The sequence below is a fragment of the Agelaius tricolor genome, unplaced genomic scaffold (assembly GCF_023055355.1).
Source record: "Agelaius tricolor isolate 1412-34295 unplaced genomic scaffold, bAgeTri1.0.p SCAF_15, whole genome shotgun sequence".
Taxonomy (NCBI): Eukaryota; Metazoa; Chordata; class Aves; order Passeriformes; family Icteridae; genus Agelaius; species Agelaius tricolor.
The window spans coordinates 17,074,554-17,096,931 of record NW_027269275.1 but is presented as its reverse complement, the minus strand read 5'-3'; the positions used below and the strand labels follow the sequence as shown (position 1 = coordinate 17,096,931).

At 42.5% G+C, this 22,378-nt stretch overlaps 2 protein-coding genes and 1 long non-coding RNA gene across 5 annotated transcripts in view; 2 read left to right on the top strand and 1 right to left on the bottom strand.

Annotated features, from left to right (window-relative positions):
* Positions 1-159: 159 nt before the first annotated feature.
* GCSH (glycine cleavage system protein H) lies at positions 160-7,206 on the top strand. Its single transcript, XM_071440740.1, has 5 exons — positions 160-319; positions 3,679-3,758; positions 4,749-4,812; positions 6,368-6,499; positions 7,077-7,206. The coding sequence occupies exons 1-5, from the start codon at positions 199-201 to the stop codon at positions 7,172-7,174; spliced, it is 495 nt and encodes a 164-aa protein (XP_071296841.1). The 5' UTR covers positions 160-198; the 3' UTR covers positions 7,175-7,206.
* A 5,790-nt stretch (positions 7,207-12,996) lies between these two features.
* On the bottom strand, positions 12,997-20,890 carry LOC139596433 (protein phosphatase 1 regulatory subunit 3E-like). Of its 3 annotated transcripts, none has more exons than XM_071440738.1 (2): positions 18,548-20,890; positions 12,997-16,040 (listed from the first exon to the last, which is right to left on the bottom strand). In XM_071440738.1, the coding sequence occupies exon 1, from the start codon at positions 20,547-20,549 to the stop codon at positions 19,590-19,592; it is 960 nt and encodes a 319-aa protein (XP_071296839.1). In that variant the 5' UTR covers positions 20,550-20,890; the 3' UTR covers positions 12,997-16,040; positions 18,548-19,589. The 3 variants fall into 3 exon arrangements, with proteins under 3 accessions (XP_071296839.1, XP_071296838.1, XP_071296840.1); XM_071440737.1 differs by having other exon boundaries at positions 12,997-18,761; positions 19,262-20,890; XM_071440739.1 differs by having other exon boundaries at positions 19,262-20,890.
* LOC139596435 (uncharacterized) overlaps positions 20,050-22,378 on the top strand; it is a 15,355-nt gene continuing 13,026 nt past the window's right edge. Inside the window, exon 1 of the long non-coding RNA XR_011681317.1 lies at positions 20,050-20,187. This is a non-coding gene — a long non-coding RNA (uncharacterized lncRNA). The remainder of the gene's footprint in view (positions 20,188-22,378) is intronic.

Below are 22,378 nucleotides of genomic sequence, written 5' to 3'. Positions count from 1 at the left end.
CCGCCGCGGCGGCGCACGGAACATGGCGGCTCCGCTCCCTCAGGGCCCGGTGCCCGCTGCCGCCGGGGCGCGGAGCCGAGCCCGGGCCGCTCCCCAAGGGCCCACGGCGTCCCCACGGGTCCCCTCGGCCACCGCCGGCCCCGCCCCGCCGCCATCGCCACCTCCCGCCGGCACCGCCCCCGCCCGCCCCCGGCAAAGATGGCGTGGCGAGCGCTGCGGCGGGTCGGGCCGGTGCTGGCGCCGCGCTGCCCGCTCCTCTCGCTGCCGCCGCGGGAGCCCGCGGCCCGCAGGCTGGGCACCAGCTCGCTGCTGCTGGCCGGTGAGTGGCGGCCCGAGGGAGGGAGGTGCGCCCCGGGCGGGCGGGACAGCGGCCCGGTGCTGCGGTGAGCCGGCGGTGCCTGTGCCCGGGAGGGTGGGCAGGGTGGGCTGCGGGGGCTCGCCCCGGCCCAGCCCGCGGGAGAAGCCCTCGCCAGCCGGGACTGGGTGCGCGGAGCGGCAGGAGCGAGGGTCCCGCTGGCGGCCCCGGGTGGCAGCCGTCCTCTCTCCCTCTATCCCTCCCTCCTCCCCTGCCTCCCGCCGCGCCGTGTCCCGGCGGCCCTCGGAGCGCGATGCTGCAGCCGCCCGGAGCCCCCCGGTGCCGGCGGGGCCCGGAGAACCTCGCAAGATGGCTGAACCCCGAGCGCCCCTCACCTGGCCCGGACGCTGCTGGCACTCCCACAGGAGCAGCTGCACCTCCGTTAGTTGGCCAGAAACTTTTACCCTCATCCCCACGCTGCAGGGTTGAGCAAAGCGGCTCAGTCCCCTCTGGTCCCACACAGAGGCTTCGCAGAGCGGGCCGAGCTGGAGCACACCAGCTTGCCCGAAATAGCGGATGGCTTCTCCCGGGATTGCCGCTCACAAACAGCCGGTGTTGGCTCCAAGGAGCACCAGCAGCACAAGAAAGGGGCAGGGGTGGGTGTCTGGCGGAGGCAGAGCCGCAGCAGGGACTGGTGTGGGCACACAGACAGAGCCGGCCGGGCTCGCAGGGCCCTGAGCCGCTCGGGGCTGCGCAGGTTTGGCTCTGGCTCCTGTGCAGCCACAGCTGCACCAGCGGCACGGCAGCGGATGGACCCGTGCATCACTGCTTGCTGTGATTTTGCCTTTGGAGTAGTTCATTCTGAAAGCGTCTGCTGGTGTCAAAGCTCTCTTTGAATGGAAGTTATGCACGAAAGTCTGAAAAACAAAATCTGTGGTACTCTAGCAAACAGAAATGTTTAAAAATTGGGCAAGAAGAGGAGGAGAATCGGCTGTGAAAGTAATGACTACCACTGAGAAGAGCTCATCCATTTCTCTCCAGATATCTTAAACCTACCTGTTTAATTGCCTTCTGCTGCAAGTGAAAGAAATATTTATTGCTTATTACTTGCAAACTGAGTTAAGATCTAAGCTGTTGTTCACTATTCTGGCCAATGTACCCATTGCTTTTCTATACACATCACTCAAAGGAATAACAGTGCTTTTGTTTGAGGCAGAGAGGAAAAGCTTTGTATGCCTCTGTGGAGGTGTGAGTTCACTCTTCAGGTATATATGAAATACTTAATAGAGGCAGGCTACACTAAATGAAGGGCCAAGTTCAGAGTGTGCTAATTAAGCTGAAACCAAAGTCCTGTTGAAATGAATGAAACTAGAGTAAATTCAGCTGCTCTTCTGTAAAAGAATGCAGAGAGAGATTTGGTATGCATTGACATTTCATATTCCTTTAGGTCGATTTATTTAATGGGCTAAGCACATAAGCTCAAAGTTCAAATTTTGAGATTACTGATTAACTGTCTTTAATTTGACCTTTACTTCATTTGCAGTGTTTTTTGTTGCATGCTCAGAATTTTAATTTTTCATGTTTTTTTGTTTTGGTTTGTTGGGTTTTTTTCTTTTGTCCTGCAAGAAAGTTATGTGCTATTCTAACTGTCTGGGACATTTCACTGCTGTATTCCAAAATGGTGTGAAATATTCTGGGTTTTTTTGTTAGCCTTGCTTTATAGACAGATTCCATGCACTACTATTATCCTGAATAAAAATGTACTGCTTGGCTTCTTTGTGCCATGTGTAACATCACTAATGTTCAGCTTGAGTTTGAGATTTGTCAATTGTCATTCTCCATTCTTACACTTCATTACTCATTTCCAATAGAATTCCCATGGCTTTAGCATCTTGACACAAAATTATTTGAGACATTTAAGACTCTGTTCATTAGAGTGTGTAATGAGATTTCTTGTAGTTATAGAAAACAGTGCCAGGTGAAATTCTGGGGATTTTTGACTGATAATTCATGGGAAGATACTTTGTGTTTGCAGTTTACTCATGTTTGTTTGTGTATTATACTTGCAAACCCACATATTGTTCTACTGAGCTCTATAAAATTCAGGCCCTATCTAAGACAAACAGCTTTATCTGAGACTTGCTACTCTTGAACTTTTCAGACACAAGAGGATCGCTGCAACTGAAGAAGCTTAAAGTTTTGACTGTCTGGAAAGATTTTAGCAGGTCTACAGTCAGAGCTTCTGTTTTCCTTCACGTATAATTTTAGAAAATACACAAGGATTTGCAGAAGTGTAGTTTCTCTGGTGTTTGCCTTAAAGAGTTCAGCCCACAGGATGAGCTTGAGAGGAGAGTTGAACTCAAAAGGAAGGTGCAGCTGTACTACTGTGGCACCAATCCCTCAGGGAGCTGTTTCAGCAGCAGTTTTTACAACATCTCTTGCCTGACTGGATGGGTACTGCAAGTGGAAAATAAAGATAAATAAATTAAAAAAAAAAAAAAAAAGTAGTAAGGCATCTATAGGGAAATTGTGTAGAAATGAGAAAACAGACATGACAGGCTGAAAATTCTCAGAGTAAGAAAAGTTCCAGGAAAAATGTTAGCAAGAAAAATGTTGCTTGCTTCAGTTACTGCTTTTGAAGTTTCTCCATATGACTTTATAAAAACAATTGCCTCTAATAAAGCTGTCTTGAATCTTCCAGATCTGAAATGTAAGGAGAATTGTAACCTTGCTGTGACAGAACTTAACAAGGTTTTAACAGAACTATTTTATAGAGATATAGAATAACAACTGTGTTCTTCTCACAGTAACAATATTAACAGAGAGCAAAGTCTATTAAGTAGCAGTTGTCAGTATGAGTTGCCTTATTAATTTGTGCTATATTAATTTGCTTTAATAATACATAGAACTGTGCCAGCTTTGCACTTTAATGAGATGCTGTAATGCTCACAGTGTTTCTAGAGTCACCAACACTGGCCTTCCCAGCCACAATAAGTAGTTATCAGAAATCAACACTAAATATGTTTGAAAAGCTACTATGCTTTCATAGACATGTGTAACTATGAGTAAAATACACATCTAGGCTTTAGATTTGCACTTCTGTTTGAAGAAGAGCTGCTCTTTTTGCTCCTGTACTTTATCAGTCTCCAGATGGTTGCACAGGAACTGATAATACTCTGAGCAGGACACCCAGTGAGCCTCTGCCCTGTCACTGAGCATGTTCTGAGCTTCTCTCTAAATTGCATGTGCTGGTTAAAGTATTTTCCAAGAAAAATGAACAAACTCAGTGAAAAGCCCCACAGTTTAAGGCTGCAAATGTGTTACTGTGTTTAAGTGAGCAACATGTCGCTTCTTTCTGAAATGTCGGGTTTGTTTCCTTTTAGCCCGCAAGTTCACAGACAAGCACGAGTGGATATCTGTGGAAAATGGCATTGGAACAGTAGGAATCAGCAATTTTGCACAGGTATTGATCCCTCTGCCCTTGCCCAGCTCTGCAATATTTATTTATGCCTATCTGCATATCTGTCCTTGCTCTTTGGACATTTACGGGGGTGTTTTTATTGTTTTAATCGCATATGCGACACAGTGAGCATTATTTGTGATATTTGTGCCACCTCAGCATTCTGATGAGGTCTTAATGGCCTCAGATTGAACCTGTGGAGAGCTGAACTTGGTGGGAGACTTCAATGTTCAGGTCCAAGCCTGAGCAGTTCATGGCTGTGTGAAGAGGACATCGTGTCTGCTTTTAGGTCAGGTTTCCTCTGAACACAAATATGGTGAAATCCCCCTGGCTAAAGAGCAGTTGTGAGCAGATGTACAGCATGGCATAGAGTTGTTACTCTAGGACGGGAGTTCCTTTGGGCTTCTGTTCTCATGCTGTACTTGATTCGGAATAGTCACAGGAAAATTCTGGGCTGTATGTAAAACTTAAAAAGGAATGGGACAAGCCATCAATAAATGGAATTAATGTTTCTCAGAACAAGTAGCATTTCTTTTAATCTCAGGTTTCTGTCAATAACTCTGATACTCTCTGGTCTTTTGTGAGATAGGGTACATGTGTCAGAGAAGAGTTGAGCCCATTGTTATGGTGATAAGGGTCCCAATGAAGTCAGTGAGGACAAACTGTGTGCTAACAGCTCTCTGTAGCTGATGCTAAGATCAGTCAATGTTATTCCTCATTCTGCCAGAAGAAATCTGCAGATGAATTGAGCCTGAGGGTTATTAGCACTGTAATAGAGAAACAATAATTTGGTATTTGGGACACGGTAACACGACAGTTTGTTCACATGAAGTGTTTGCTAAGAAAAAGTGAAAAATATACAATCTGTAAAGAATGAGAACAATATTTAGAGACAGAGAATACTTATATGCAGATTCTAGAGTCACTGTATCAGTTCTCTCCTGTGTGTAGTTTTGTTAATGTATGCTCTGATGCTTTTGTTTTTCTTTTAAGGAAGCATTAGGAGATGTTGTTTACTGTAGTCTTCCAGAAGTTGGGACAAAATTGAGTAAACATGGTAAGTTTCAGTTCTAGCTGCTCGTGGAGTGATTATTCTACTCATCCCACTCTTCCTTTGCAAAGATAAATTTTCTGAAATCATATTTATGATTATTAATACCATTATAAAGCTTTTGGATGCAAAATAAATTCAGGTATTCCTACAAGAGACAGCTTTAATTTTAAATTCTCACTGTCAGACTGTGCTTAGCAGCAGAAAATACACGCTTTTTAAACTGTGAAGATATTGATTCAAAAATAAAGCATTAAAATATTTTTGTGATAATTTTATCTATACTCTGTTTTTAAAATATTTGTACTTTGATCTGAACTTGCAAGCATTGATTTGTAATTCTTCAGTTATGCACTTTGTGAATTGCTTGATGTGAAACTTCAAATTTATATCAAGCTCTAATTTTTCTATGAATATAGAGACTCAGTAATTTTGAGGTATCAAATATGTTCACAGAGTTTTTGCTTGTTAGTGGTGTACAAGTTGTTACATTCTTCATCATTCAATTATGCAACTTTTCCTGTTAAAGAAAGTGAACGTTAACAGGAAGAAATGAAAAGCCTTTTCCTATATTAATGTAGAGAGCTGTCTCAGTAGTATATGAAGAAACAATTGTCATTATTTGGAGACAATTTTTAAAACAGAACTGGGGGTTTTGAGGTAAAGTAGAAGGCCTTTCTTCTGCTATCCTTCTTGTGGAATAGAACCCCATCAAACTGTTTTGGCCAAATCTATTACATTGAATGCTGACTGTTAGACAAAAGGTCTCTCTGTGTAGGATTTTAATTAACCAACTTGTAGTTTTGCTTTATTTGAAGGAATTTCATTTCCATTTAAGTTCTTCTCTTTTCTACCCATTCTGGCCTCAGTCTAATTCCAGGCTTTCCCAGAACAAGTTGTTCTCAGATCCCTTGTCCTGGTGCCTATCTACTCTTGTGACAGCTCCTTGTTCCTTCAGCCTCTGTCTTGTTTGCTTGTGCCTGAGAGCTGCTCTGGATTAACATTGCTCCAGGCACCATTTCCATAACTCCCTACAAAACAGGAAAAAGGGAAGAGCTGCTGGGTGCTTCCAGTGTGGTGCTTCTGAATACTAATGTGTGTTTTCCAGTGAGTGCAGATATAACACTTGATAGTGTTTCTGAAGGAAAAATGGGATTGCTGAAATTGTGGCTTTGTTGATTTTGTAACCAAATGACAAATGAAAAGGTTTAAATTGTAGATAAAAGGCATATTTAAGTCTCTTGCAGCAAGAGCTGGGTGTTGTTCCTTCTAAGTCAATATCATGTGTGCTGTGGGCTTCAGGCAAAGGATTACCCAAATGTAAGGAATTCCTGTCCCTTCTGTAGCAGCCAGCTAGCACAAATTCCCCAGAATTCAAGAGCATAATCATCAAATTTAATAATGCTGATCTTTGTCATAAAGTGGGTGACTTCAATCTGTTTTCTTGCACAAGATCAGACATTTCTTTACTGCTTGAGTCATCACCAGAGTGTCTGACTGAACAAAGGGAAGTGCTTTGTGTTTTCTCCTTAGGAACATTCAATCATATTCTCTGTTTCAGATGAGTTTGGGGCTTTGGAAAGTGTGAAAGCTGCTAGTGAACTCTACTCCCCTCTCTCAGGAGAAGTGACTGAGATTAATGCTGCCCTTGCAGATAATCCAGGGCTTGTCAATAAATCCTGTTATAAAGATGGTAAGATGCCACTTTTATCTTTAAATAACGAATACTGTGTGGATTCTTGCTACTACAAATGGCTCTGCAATTCCTGTTCTTTCAGTTTAATGGTGTGGAGACTTAAATGGAATATAGTGAACATAGTTCAAGCCCAGTAAAATTTAACATAAAGCATTATCACAGTGTCTTCTTTGAACAGCTGTTTTATAACATCCTAGTTTCAGATATACACTGTGGCTGAATTTAAATCTATTTGCCTTGATTGCATTTCTGGGTTCTGGATCTTGTAAGAGTCCATGACACTGAGAGGTCAGACTCCTTTATTCTTTTGTGGCACCATCTCCCTATGCCACTGTCACAGCCGGCACTGTAATTACACAACTGTTCTGACTCAAAAGGACATTTCTGATCATGAGTTGGTTGGTTGTTCATTTTTTTAAAATACTGAAATGTTGTTTTGCCTGTACAAAAACCTGGCTGATTCTCCAGTGATCCAAAGCTGGTTGTTCCTGCTGGGAGTACTTTCCTAAGGCAGTAACATGAATGAATTGTTCTTGTAGGATATTAGCAATTCTTTTTAATTTCCTAACTGCAGGTTGGCTTATCAAGATGACTGTGGCAAACCCTGCTGAACTTGATGAACTGATGACCGAAGATGCCTATGAGAAATACATAAAATCCATTGAGGACTGAGCTGGAATAATGAAATAAATTCATATAAAATATCTCAGTGTAGTTTGTCATCAATTAAGGAAATACTGAATATCCAGTTTTGGCAACTTGAAAAATACCACTTAAGATCACATATACAAGACTATAAATAATTATAGTGATAAATATGTTTCATATCTGTGTACCTGTGAGAGTTTTTAATTCTGTTGTCTGATTCATGTAACTCCAGATGTTATCTATAATATTTTGGGAAACAAAATTCACTTGCTGAAATATATAGTTCCATAGATTCATTTGATATCAAATTTAGTAGCAGCAGCATTAACATGTTAATTTTGTCAGAGGCACATGACTGTTCTCATGACCTGGCCTATAGTTTTCCCTTAAGTACTTTCCTATTGCTCCCAAAGCACTGAAAAGCAGTGTCTTCCTAACCCACTCATGTTCTTCTTTCTTAGGGTTACAAAGATGATACCAAAAAAGGAGAAGCCATATCAACTACCTCTGTGTGATTTTTATTTCTTTACACAACTTATTAATCCTTTGCTTTCCTTATTTTTTATTTTTTTAATTGTGTAATCAAGTAGTCCTGCCTGTGAGGCAGGAAGGATGGGGGCCCTGCCTTCCCTTTTCTGTGCTTTCTTAGTGTGCAAAGGTCCTGCAGTGATTGTTTATCAAGGTTCTACAGTGGATTATTTAGGCTGTATTTTTGTCTGGTAAACACTAGCTAAGTCACAAGTAATTAAGGAATTAATTGTACATCTTTTGCCTGGCAATTGTGGTGATTTCAGCAGAGCAGGTACTTGTGGAAGTTGTGTGATCAGCAATAGTCTGACATATCATGTATCCATGTGTGTCTGTATTTAAAATCAAGTAGCCAACTGCTCTAATGACATCACAGGACTGAACCCAAAACTTACCCTTTGCAAACCAGTGAACTAAAGCAGCTCATTCCATTAGACTTAATATTTAATGAATCCACAAATGTCAACTCAAAGTTGATGTGACACCTGAACTTTAGGAAAACACAATAGTACAGCAGAGTTTTGGTCTAAAACTTTCCCCCATAATTTTGAAATGGTTGTTGGCAGCTAAGCACAAAATGGGAACAAACCCCAACGATTTAGGTTGATCTAAGAGGAAGCAGGGGAATGCTTAATTTGTGTAAGATGACTAAAGCAAAATTCATATTGCTTTGAAAGTTCCTTCTTTCTAAAGGGATGTGAATCACTGACCTTCTAAAGTGCATAAATACACTGCTGGTAATATAGAAACCTTTCTAATGTGTAAAAAGAGGGTTTCTTTTATGATCTGAAAGGATGTCAAAGTCATTGCTCTGGTGGGTTTTGGGTTTAAATCCTAGGAGCAAACCTTTGCTGCACAAGTCACACATCAAAGCCCTGCCAAGAGAGAATCCACTGTGTATTTAAGATGGTTTCATCTTCTCCACAGGAGTTAAACTGCAAAATGAGTAAGAGGAGTTTGACTGTTCCACAGGAGCTCTAACTTGGCAGTGGCCAATAAACAGAAGGCTCTTGTAAACCGAGTGTAAATGTTTTAAAAACTCTCAGTCCTTATCCATTATTCACAGTTCCCTGCAGTATTTATTGTGACAACATTCAGGGCTCAGAGAGCTGGGACCTTGGTCCTGGCCTCTTTCAAACTCCCTGCCTCACTTTGTCTTTTCCCCTGTGCACTTCCGAAGGGAAAGTTTGTTTCAAGTACAGTAAGTGTGGGCAAATGGAGATGGGAATGCAGGAAAATGTTTCTCTTTGATACTGTTTCTTTCATCATCTTTTTTCCCACTTGGCTAGAGAGTAACAGGCCCTTCATTATTTTCCATGTAACATGTGACCCTTGTTGGTCTCCTCAAAGAGGTTAGTCCAGAGTACTTTAGTGCATTTTTGTACCATTTTCCCTTAAAATGTTTGTATTCTTTCCTTTTGATCAATAAAATAGTAATTTCTGTAATGACCTAGGGAACCTGGGGAACAATAAAAGCTGGCAAACCTGGTCTCTTCTCAAACTTTGCCCATTTAAACTGTATTAGCAGTTTACATACATTAATGTGGATAAACGACAACTGTCTGGGAAAAGTACCTGAAACAGAATTCAACCTCTCCTTCATGGTGTACAGGTGGAAAAGTGATGTTCTGTTGCTTAAAGAGGATCAAGAACATCTCTATCCCTAATTCTTTAAAAATTTTACACAACTTTAAAATGACTTATTCCTCTTAAAATGGGAACAATAATACTTAGGTGATTTTTTTTTTTCATGTGGTTTATGCCAAGAGCTGTGGTGTTCTGTGGTTTAGGACAAATTATGTCTATTGGACCAAATATTTTTATACCTTTTTACAATTCACTCAGCTACCTGAATTATGCTGCCAAAACAATGTGTTCCTCCTTTTTTGATGTTTGCTACCCAAGCAGAGCTCCCAGCAGCTCATGGCTTCACCAAGTTCAGCAGCAGCAGGAAGCCTCAGGCAGACTGCAGGAGCATGAATGCAGCACTTGCTGACATGAATCCACAATGAAAGTGTTTATCAACATCAAAAGATGGAGTGAATGTGCATTACTTTTGGTCTATGACACAATTTTAAGTGCTTTTGTATAAATTCTTGGGAAAAACGTCAAACTTGTTCACCAGTGTGTGCTCCTACAGAAAATTAATAAAGGAGGTGATTTCTTACAAAAACAAGCAGCTCATCTGTGACCTCTTAAGAACTTAACAATTACAATTACAGGATAATTTATATATATTATAGATTCAATATAGAGGGATTTGGTTTACAGCAAGTTATAATCCCACAACCAAAAATTACATATCTCTATCTCCTGGGGGTTAATTATATCATTATCTTTCTTTGTGCCAGCACTTCCTCACTGTTCCACAAGTACCAACCCCTTTATCTCTCCAATTATCTATCTGACTAATAGAAGCTAAACTTGGAACTAAGTTTTTCAGTCCATATTTTATTTTTCAAGATTTTTATCGATACCAGTCCCCAAAAGCTTGAACACCTTACATTTTGTCTGGTTTTTAGCCAATGGGGTGCTGCATCTCTCTGTGACTCTTGGGCTTGTAATATATATAAATAGAAATCAGGTATTTGTTACTTCTTACTAGAGAGAGAGAAAAAAATCAGTGTTTAAAACAAAAAGAACTAAAATACTAAAATACTTGGCAGTGTTTTGATGAGCATAAAAGAAGGGCAATGTCATCTTCACTGTCACTAAATTAGCAGTGAGACAATCTGTTAAGCAGCTCTGATTAGAAGTGCAGCAAATCTCAGTATCCAATGAACTGGTGTCTGTGGCTAAGGATCCTCTTTCCTTTTCCTTCACACTGATAGGTTGGGAATCTAAAATCTCCCCATAGAAATGGTTCCCATCACTGAGTTTTAATCTGCCAAACTGACACAGAAAGGACACAACATCCATCTTCAGCCCAGCTGAGTGAATAAACTGAACTGGGCACACGAGGCTTTTCTCTGTGCTGTGGGGAGCTCACACAGCAAAGAGGCAAAGGGAACTGCACCACCTGCACTAAATATTCTGGAGAGGAGAGAGAAAACCTGAGAATATCGCAGAATTATTTAATAAACACAGGTCACCTGCGGAAAAAACTCTTCAGGTCGCAAACGGTGCTCTGACTGAAACGACTGCAATTAAACCCAGGAATTATCGCCCCAATTCACCACACGGGGGCACTTGGAGCCCTGGAGCCGGGCAGGGAGTCCCGGGGCTGCGGGCTCAGCGCAGCTCAGGGGCCACCAACTCCCCCAGGGCAGCTGCACGAGCAGCAAAAACGATGGAGACACCATTGGAAATGTTTAAAACACGCAAACACGTTTGTCACAGCACTGCATGTAACAAAGAAATTAAACCTCCTTGCATTGTACCCATTGTTATGTGACTGAACTGGTGGAAAGCAGCATCCTTGGGGATTCTATTTCCAGGGAACAGGAGCTCATGCCTGTGAGGCAACATTCAAACTCTCGAGCAACGTCCAACCATTGCAAATTACCATCAAGAAATGCTGCAGCTGGCACAGACAAATTCTGAGAGCAGCTTAGGAGTGTCCTTGATGCAATTTTCTCCTCTCTCCCCACACTGCTTGAGACAGTCCAGGAACAGTCCTTGGCAGGAGAATTGACTCTGTGGTATCTGGATTGCTTAGAGTTTGCCCACAATATTGATGTCTCTCTCTTCCTGACAAAGCACAATTCAGTCACTTCAGACCTGATCTATTTTAATGCAGTACAAGTATCCTACATCCTTTGCTATTAGGCTGTTTTATTTGTCATTTGTTTATAGTGGTTAATTATTTATGCTGTTGAATGTATTTTGTGCAAGAAGCATTTAAATGCAGGTACAGCACTTGTACCTTTCTCTGCCCGTGAAAGTCAATCCACAGCACAGGAGGATGAGTCTGCACTTCTCAGGACACAAACTTCTTCTTTCTGCCATCACCTGCCTCCCTTCTTTACTGTGTGGGTCTGGATCAAGAGAAAATGACAGAATTAAGTGTTCTTGGCAACTCCTGGCTGTTCTGAGAAGTCCTCACTTGTGCCACAACTGGTAAGGCAAAGCCAATGATAAAAGTGGTGTAATACCACCCTTGTACAGTCCTTTTTCCTGCAGTGTATCACCCTCATCCACAATGATTATTATTATCATCATTAGTAGTAGTACAACTGTCTGAATACTTCACTAATTTTAACTCCTGATATTAATAAGACTATCTACAACATGTAATTCTGATTAATCATCAGATGAATTACCATAGTCATGTACTGTCCAAGGAATGGTGAACTAAAAGAAAAATTAATCCAAGAACAATGTAAAACTACATTAAACTTCATTATAATCTTCACTCAGAACTGTAATCTCATTACTTCGGGACCATTCAAGTATAACAGCAGTTTTAAATTCAAAGCATATTCCTTACCAAAAAGAAATCTAAATTACACTCTGTGATTCTAACTAATGCAGTCTAATATTTATGTAATGGTATGCCAAGAAAATAGTTCTGGATTCTGTAATTTATGTGGGCTAAGAGTTCATTTTTACTTGAACAGAAAGATTAGATAAATGTTAAATCATGAAAAATTCCCTCTGGAAAAAAAAAGGAAAGAAATCTAGGGCTAATATTAATTACTGCACCCTTCCAAAGAAATGCATGCACAAAAAAAATTATTAAAACAGCTAGGCAGATGTTTCTGAAAGAGAAGAGAAAAATAAGTTGTACCAATTACATGAGAACAAACAGAGAACATTTTTCTCCTTGTGGCTATATGGCTTTTATCTCTATTATAAAAAGGCTTAAAAAATGTTATTTAAAGAAAAGCTGAAAACTGTTCTTGGCATTGCAAGAGAAGATGCTGAATACACTAAAAGATTGAACAGCAGCACATTGTAACAATTCAAGAAATAAATATTTTAAAGTAGGCAATGAACAGAGAAAGAATATTTGGAAGAATGCTTGGGATCATTCAGGTGATACAGGGACAGCCTCAGCTCAGGCAGCCCTTCCTCAACCCCAGAGAGCTGAAGTGGAGCTGAAAGGGTGCTCTTGAAACAAGACAATGAAAACAGCCATGCACATTTACATCCACTCCCATCCCCTCACCAGAACTCCTCCTGCAGCTTCCACTCCATGGAGACACCCCCAGGACAGGCTGAAATATCCCAAATATCAGGTGTTTGTCTCAGATTTGCAGGTACATCCCAACATGCACTGTAGAGCTTTTGGAACATCCTTGCTTCAGATCCTCAACAAAAAAGTCATCATGGTTTGTGGGTTAAATAAAAAAAAAGAGTTTATAGTCACCACATGCTCATGATTTGTCTCATTAATCTTTAATGGCAGCTAGAAGCTACAGGCTTATAAATATCTCTTTTTCATAATTGTGACAAGCAGTGACTAGATGCAGTTTTGGTGGAAAATTTTCTGAAATACTGTAAGGCTAGGTAAATTACAAGGCATTATTAGAAAATGTCGATTTTGACTTTTGGTGATATTACATTAACTTTTACAAACATTAGAAACAAACATTATTTGGTGAAATATAAACATTGCAGAAGACACTACAAGTAAAAGGAATTTACTAGTCAAGTACAGAGTTAAGTAACAATTTTTTTTCAGAACGAAGTCACAGTAAATCAAAGAAACAGCAATAAATCCTGCATGTTGAAGAACACTCTCTCCAACAGACAGAACCTGTGTTTGTGTAATGCTACAAGGGAGGAGTTGGCTTTGTTCAAACCTCTCCAAGAACAGCAATTCTGTCACAGCAATTTTCCTGCAGTGCAGCCTGGATTCGTGTCTGGATGTTGGCAGGTTTTGCACCCAGGGTGCCCCTCCATGGAGGAGGCACAGGAGGGTCACAAACATTTTTTATACCACAGTTCAGAAACTTGACACAGGAGTAATCACAGCCAATTTTAGTTTGACCACTTTTGATCAGCTTTCCAAACACACTTTGTGTCTACAAGTGTAGCACAGCCTGGCTTTTTAAGATCCAGAAATACAAAAAAATTTAAAACTCACAACAGTAACACAACTTTTGTCCTAGAAGGTGATAAGTGTAATGTGTGAGACTTGATTATGCAATGTTATGAAATATTGTCTGGTTATTGTTATTCAGAGGAGTTTCTTATGATTTAGTGAAGTCAGATTAGACAAAAAAGAGCCTAAAGTTGTAACACCATTTAAGACACACAGTTTCCTTAATGACACTTTCAACAGAGTATTCTAGACATACCACACTGATACATGAACTACACCAATCAAGTTCATCCCTATAAAAACAGGTGCACCATAGAATTGCATAGAAAGAAATCCCTGGCATTAATAGCTTGCACTGGAGTCTAGGACTTTCTCCCTGCCTTTCTAGTTCAAAGCACATATGTTTTTAAAAAGCACATCTCACACTTGACATTAGTCTTAGCTATATTCTTTGGAATTACTAGTGCATAAGTAATTTCAAGCAATTTTTATACTTCATGCTATTGTTTAATATCTATAAAGTGAAAATTGCAAGGAAAACATTTCCCTGCCTTCCCCTCCAAAAATCTAATGTAAAATAATCTTCCTATGCAGCATAAAAATAAAATCAAATCTTTCTCAACAACAGAGGCTTCAATCAAAAGCCAGAGTGATTAATGAAGAGGATATTCCCATGAGATGGGGAAACCCAGGCTCAGAAATCCTTTCTGTGAGGGTATTTTAAAACTATATTTGTAAGTTGGATAAAGAAAACCTCCAATGATTTTATAGCTCAGTGTCCACTTTGCTCATGGAAGACCTACATTCAAGCCCATACACAAATGTAAGGAAATACTCTTATCACTTCTTTATTTTAGGGCAATTCTCTCCCATCAGCTGAACCTGAGAAAACCTTCACTGAAACAGGTGTGTTTCCCTGAACATGTTTAATTTTGAAATGCACCACTGTCTTCCATTTAAACAAAATACTGATCAGCTCTTCATAAGGCCTGGGCTTTGTTTTACAGCAATATTGACTATATTTACTTCTTGCCTTGAACTATTTATGTTGGAAAATCCTTCATTTTAGTGCTCAAAAATATTTCCATTCCATTAATAATCCTTCCATTTACTCCAAGCATGATGAGGATGATGTGGAGTAGGTACAGGAAACAGAATTGCTGGGGATTTGCCAAAAAGCCCTGCAGAACAGTTGGAAGGTAAAAGTAATTTACTTCAGGTATTCCTTGCACTGAGCACTTTTGTTTCATGCTATAAATCCTGTGGACAGATTAAACCCATCAAAACATTTTAATAATACACCTTATGCAGCATCAGATAAGTAACAGTAAAGTTGAAAAGGCCAGGTATCCAAGGACAGATTTTATAGAAAACTAGAATTTCTGGCTTCAGAGAGAATATATATTTAGAGTATTTGTGCAAGAAGTGAATATATACAACAAACATACTCTGTTATGTTAACTGTAGTCACAATTGGTTTTGTTTAGACATATTTCTGGATTCTGACAAATCCTTCACTGTAATATGGGAAAATATTACCAAATCCTTCTGGCTCCTATAGATACATGATTCCTGGCACAGCTAAAAATGTGTCAGGAATTAGGATTATTGTATTTTTGTAAAAATTTCATTTTAATGACAAGTTCATTATTGGACTTGTGGTGGGTGAGCTAAGGAACACGTGAGCTTTATTTCTAGGAAATGCTGAAAGGCACATAAAAATTTGAATATTTGATATGTTAAAAAAAATCAGATTCTGAGTATTTCTGCAGATTACTTTACATTAAAATTAGCAGCTGCTTGCCTGTTGGCATTATGGAAAAACATTTCACATATCTGTAAAGGGATGATGCTCATGCATGAACAGACATTTGTTCATTCAAGTGATATATTTGCCCCTCACATCTGCTGAAACAACTGAGTGTGCACTTACTCTGTTGTTTACTGAGATACTGAGGCATACACATTCACATCAAAAAATTACTTACAAATGGTAAAAGGAGAAAGAAATTAATTTACCCCAAATTATGTACATTTAGAGAAAGTAAGTACAACACCTTCAGTTATTGATTTTATGCTTATAAATAATATGTTTAGCTAGCTGAAATTCCATTTATGATCACTTAATAGTTCTCATTTGGTTTAGGATTTTTAGTAATTAGGGTAAATCTCCAAAATATTGCAACGGAAGGCATAGAGTCACATGCAAAACCCCTCCCAGTTCCAGTGGGAAGCAGCAACCATCCATGTCTATCAGACACACAGGACAGCCCAACTCACTGGATAAATGAACATTCTAGTGCCCACAAAACAACATGGCACATTTCATAAAGCTCCAGCTCTGCACCATAAATGACAGACACATTTTTACACCTGCAGAGACACAAGCAATGAATAATTCACTTTCAAGGGAAGTACACAACCAAAGGATTATTGCCTTGCCTAAACCATCCTGGTAGCACTTGCAAAGGGAGGTGCCATTAACCCCATTCATGCATATAAACCAATTTTTTTCCAGAAGCAGATTGGTTTGAAAATTTTCAAATATTTAACTTTGCTTGTGAAAGTTTTTTCTTGAACAATATTCTTTAGAAATACAATTTTGAAACAATGTTTCGCTCAAGCTAAGCTCCCAATAAAATAATTGGTGTCCTGCCAGCTTGAAAATGACCCCCTTTCAACACAGGTTTTTCTCCTCAAAGTCATTGTTTATGTATGATATAAATATCATTTGACATTTCTATTTCATCTCCACTTATCACACTGCTTCTAGCAAGTATTAGATGGAATAGATGGGCTCAGATTGAAATCTAATGGGTTGAAAACTACACAAATGCTGCCAGTGGAAGAATACTCCCAGCCACTGAACTGAACTCATATTTGAAAATGTGAATAAACCTTTCTCAGAAATAAATTCATGTGTCAGAAGTGCAAATATGTTATTTAAGTAGTGCAGTTTTGGCATTTGCAAATGATAATTTCTATGAAAACAGCTCAATCTCCTTCCACAGCCTTCACCAACAGCATTCTCTGGTCAAAGCTGCTGCAGCTTCCCAGGCATTACAATGGAGCTGTCTCTGAACCTCCTACAAGACCATGTCTTTTGCTGGACTTGCATGTGTCTCATCAATAATCTCTGACAAAGTTACTCACAGAATTTAGGTTCAGGTCAGGATTAACTGCTTGAAAGCTCAAGAGACTGTTTTGCAAAACACTATCCTGATGTGCTTCAAAAGGTTGAATATTCAGATTTGTGTTTGGCAAAGGTGGCCATAAATAAAAGAACAATAATAGCTGAACAGTATTATAGAGCTGTAGCCCAACTCTACCTGCAAAATTCCAACCAAGAACAACAGAAGTTCACCTAAGTCATGATCAAAAATCAAGTGAAATACAACAAATTCCTTGTGCACTTGTTGCAGGTACATCCACTTAGGTAATCCAGATTGAAAGTGTTTAAGCCACAGGTGCTGGAAGGAGATTTTAAAACTTTTTTAGAGACTTTTAGAGAATTTTTAGAGACCTACATATGCTGCATAAATCAAACGACAATGAAAACGGCATAAATCAAACAACAATGAAAACTGCCAATCACTGGGAAATAATTTTGGAGTTCTAGAATTGCTCAGTATTAAAAATGGGTTTTAGAGCTGTCCATGTTTTTTAAAGCCATTGAAACAATTAACAGAAAATCCTGTTAAAACTTCTTAAGCAAAGTTGCAGCATCAGTCGATCTAAAATGCATAGAAACTACTTTTTCTCCAAGCATTTTCATTAGTCCACATAACTTTGTCAGTTAAAAAGGCCAAGCTTTGGAAAGCTACAACACATAAATAAATGATGGTTTGCTATATTTCTACCAGATTTCAAAGTGCTTTCAAATGGAGACAAGTCCTTTTCCTTCTCTCCAGTATTAAGGCTCTTATAAAAGTATAAAAGTTCAACTAAAAGACACTTGGGCTTGCTTTATCAAATACACCACTTAGTATGTTTTAATCATGAACGTTTTAAGATCCTATTTGTGCAATTCTAGCTTTATAAATGTGTTCTAGTAACTTACAGGATTACTGCATTACAAGATGGGGGCCTTAATATACTAAAATGTGAAATACTCAGTAGATGCTGACAGTGTATTTCTGTTAAGTTTAGTTTCATTCAAAGCACAGGGATTAGAACAATGACTGGGAAATTAAAACCAAGCCACCAATACTACAGAAAGCAGTCTTGCTATTACTTCCATTAAATCAGAACCAGTAATCTACAGAAATGAAATTAAATGCTCTTTTTCCATTGAGTTTCCACACCTCTATTTCCCCCAGAATTTATAAGTTTAATTATTCTGACTGAATCCAACCCTCAGGAGACAAAACTGCTCCCAATTCTCACCAGAGTCAAAAGGTTCTGTGAGAACTCATTACTCCAGACATTACTCAAGCTGCTTGGGACATTTAACCCTGTTAAGAAACACCAAAATGCAGTTTTAAAAAATTGCATTTCCTCCTGAAACCTACAGAAAATTCAAAAGCGAAATGCCTGATCTTACAGCCCTTCACAACCAGAAATTCACACTGACATGGCTTTACCACTCTCATTAGTTATATTTGCAGAGGCCCCTCTCCAGCAAACACATTCATGCCTCAATCCTGGAAAATTAGCACCCAGATTTGGCACCAGCACAACCTGTATTCAGCTGAACTCCTGAAAAAGCATGTTAAAAAGGAAAATGTTTTGTTTAGTGCTGATATAATTTAAAAGATACCTTTGAAGGCAGAAGTCAGTATGCTGTGTAATTTTGATTGATATACTTTTATATGCCAAGGTAGAACTTTCTTTGATTTCTCTGATTAAACCTCACCAGTTTTATAAAATCCATCACTTACTGAAATTATTATGAAGAATTTGGAGCAGGAAATTGAGAAAGCAGGCTTCTGCACTGATACAGTTTAATTAAACTGTCAAAAGGAATAAAAATGAAGGTGTTGCTCATGATGCAGACTGGAATTACGGATTCAACTCTTGTCGTCTCTCGCTCTTTTGGTGCAATTCCACGACTTTCCTGCTGACCTGAACACAAGCAGCTCTGTGGGACCAATCCTATTGAAACAAACACCAGATCCTGACAAACTTTTCCATTAACCTACCACATGAATTCTAAACCAAAACACTTTCTTTTAAAAACCTCTCAGTGAGTTGCCTTTCAAATAGGATGTGACACGATTTTTTTGCTTTCTAAGTATGATTAAATACCCGAAACAGGGTTCAAAAGTAAAAAAAAAAAAAAAAAAAAAAAAAAGTCTTTGCTTTAAATCGAATACTTTCACTGCGTAATGAAACAAAGCTACGCCTTGGGGCATCCATATTTTGTCTTTTTGTGTTCAGACTAACCCGCCCCTCTGCAGCCTGCACTATCAGGCCCTTGACCCCGCGGGACAATTAACAGGCGCGGGTCAGCGAGGGGCTGAGGGCGGATCCGAGCTTTGCCTGAGCAGGATTAGGCAAACACGGAGGATGCCCTGTGGCAGTGCCTTCCGTGTAAGCTGCGGAGGTGACAGCAGCTCAGCCCGACCTCCGGGGCCGGGAGGATGTGCACTCACCTGCGGATCCCGGTCCTGACCGGCGAATCCCGCACATTCCCGGCCCTTATCACAGGAGCCCGGCCGGCAGCCGCTGCTTTGGTGAAGCCACAGTGCTCGGGACACTGAGGGGGAACCCGCGCCCGGCCTCCCAGCCCACACCCCGTGAGCGCCTGGGAGGCGAGCCAGGGTTCCCCCCGGCCCCGCTAGAACACAGAAAACACAAATTCCCCCTCTGTAAACACAACTCGGGAGAGCTCCGGGCGGCTCGTGGGGAGGCGGCGGGGCAGGCTCCGAGCCCCCCGGGAGGGCTCCCCCGGCCCGGCGCGGGCTCCGCGCTCCCCCCGTTTCAGATGAAGTGGATCCAGGCAGAGCTGTCGGGGTCCTGCGGGGGCCCTGGGGCGGGCGGGACGCGCTGCCGGCCCCGCAGCCGGTAGTTCTTGCCTTCGTTGTTGTCCCAGTACTCGGCGCCGGCGACGCGGTAGCGGACGGCGAACTCCAGCGTGGTCTCGGCGGCGGCGGCGGCGGCGCCCAGGGGCAGCAGGAAGGCGAAGCGGTCGCTGATGCCGTCGGCCGGCGCGGGCGGCTGGTACGTGGCGGCAGCCTCGGCGCAGCTGGCCCAGCCATTGAGCGTGTAGCGCACCGACACCACCTTCTCGTAGGCGAGGTTGAGGACGCGCACGGCCCCGCGCAGCCCCGCCGGCTCTGCCCGCACCCACTCCAGCCTCACCTTGTTTTGCCGCACCCGCTCCGCGAAGCCGGGGCTGGCGCCGGGCTGCGGCGGGAACAGCGGCTCCAGCAGCGGCGGCGGCGGCCCGAACAGCACCGGCTCCAGGTCGCCCAGCGCCGGCGGCTTCCTGGTCTTGAGGAGGTCGGCGGGGCGCGGCGTCGGCGGCGCGGGCAGCGGCACCCGCGGCAGGTCGGCCTCGCAGAAGAGGTGCACGGAGGTGAGCTCCAGCCCCAGCGAGTCGGCGAACCGCACGGTCTTGCGGCGCGACGGGCTCTGCTGCAGCGCGGGGCGCAGGCTGCGGTCGCCGGGCGTGGGCAGCGACTTGGCGCGGCGGCGCTGCGTGGGGCTGGGGGGCACGGCGGGCAGCGTGGGCTCCCGGCCGCGGGTCGGCGGCGGCTTCTCGCCCGCCGCTTCCCGCACCACGGGCGTGGGCGCGGCGTCGCCGTCGGGGCTGCAGCCCGCCCTGCACTGCTCGGCCAGGCTGCCATAGAGGCAGGCGCTGCAGCTGAAGTTGCGCGGCAGGTAGAGCCGGGGCGGCGGCCCGGGCACCGAGCTGTGCAGAGAGCCCGCCTTATCCATGGAGTGCCGGCGGGAGCGGCGGCGGTGCCGGCGGCTGGCGCGGCACCCGGGGCTCCTCCTCTCGGACCGCGGCGTGCGGATGGCGAGGCGATTTTAGCGCCCGGTCCGCGGGCTCTGTCTCTCGCGCGGACCCTGCGGGATGCCCTCGGCACTGTCCAGGTCACGGCCGGCCCCGGGGGATGCCGGCGGGTGCATGTGTGCGGGGGCGGCGGCGGGACCGCGGCGCTCTGGCTGCTGCCGCCGGTGACGTGCCGCGGTCAGGCAGCGACACACGCCCCGAGCCATCCTTCCTTCCCCATGGCTCCCACCCGCCCCGGTTCCCGCCTCGGTGTCGCTCTGCCACGGTCCCTAACTACGCCCCGCGGCTCCCCCTTCCCGCTCTCCCCGGTACCGCGGCTACGCCGTCCCTCTCCTCCTCCTCCTCCTCCTCCTCCTCCGCCTCCTCCTCTCCTCGCTCTGTTCTGGGTCTTTCCTCGAGGATCTCATCCAAAAAGAGGAGGCGGCAGGGATTCCCCAGTGGAAGCATTAAAATTCATAGCGGTGCTCTCGCTCGTCCGATCCCGTTACAGAAATAGCTGCGAGAGGAAGAGGCAAAGCCGGGCTCGGGAAGATTACACGGGCCGATAAAAAACAGCTGGCTTGCGAGTTGGATCTCACAGTGTACATTTAAAGGAAGAAATCCAGCTGATCTGCTGTAATGCGTTTACAGTGCATCTGCCGAATAAAATACACCTGCCGCAGTCCTGCCACGCGTCTCCATCGGGGGCAAAATGAGCTCCGGCCGAAACACGGGGCGTTGATTGTGTGAAACATAAACTGCGCCGCCTCTCCTCGGAAGAGCATCTGGAAATTGCTGAGCAATATTCAAATAAATTACATTTTAATGACAGACTCTGATGTGGCCGGTTCAAGGAGCTAAACCACCACTTTAGTAAGCCGCTTCATTCCAGACTTTCCGTAATCTGGGACTCATTTTTAATTAGTAAATGGCATTAAAAACAATGATCCTACCATCCTGCCAGAGCCTGAGCCTGAACTGTGTTGACATGTGATTCTGATTTAGCCTCTGAGCAGGAGCTTTTTACACCTCTAGCATTTTATCTTCAGCACTTGGTGTCCCTTTGACAGTCTAGGCAGTGGAAATGCGGCTGATAAGATTAAGAATAGGACAAGTAAACCTGATAAGGACTAAGAGAAAAAAAAAAAAAGCCACCAGAACACAGGGAGAAGTTACCCACTGCCTCATATTAGCACAATCAGCTTTAATTCCTTTACTAATAAGTATGAAAATAATTCCTAGATTATTGCTGCTGGCTTCCAAATATTTTTTATGACAGATGATTCATAAGTAGAGAAAATTATGCCCATTGGTATTAAATTTGACACCATTATGTTTCATTGTGCCATTGTCTCACATTTGCAGCCTGATTAGAGGTCTTGAAAAATCAAATAGTAACAACATAAATAAGTACCTCTGAATTCATTAGTCCAGAATCTTTAAATTATCTCACTTGTCCTTTAATGCACACCATGGGAAAGATATTTTTAGGTCTCCTCCTGTGTCTCCCTCACAGAAATGAGTATTTCAGTAAAAGAACATGAACTCATGTGTGGTTTTTGTCTACTCATGTTAATATGGGGACAAGAACAGACTCAAATAATTGTCAAACAGGTTTTAAGGCTACATCCTTTTGAATTAATTTTTCTGTAATTTCTATCATAACAAACATTTTCTAATGAACTAACACTTGGTTTTGCTGACGTTCATTTCACTTAAAATTGAGTAGAGAACTTTATTTTTACATCAATATGCAAAGTCTTTGCATTTT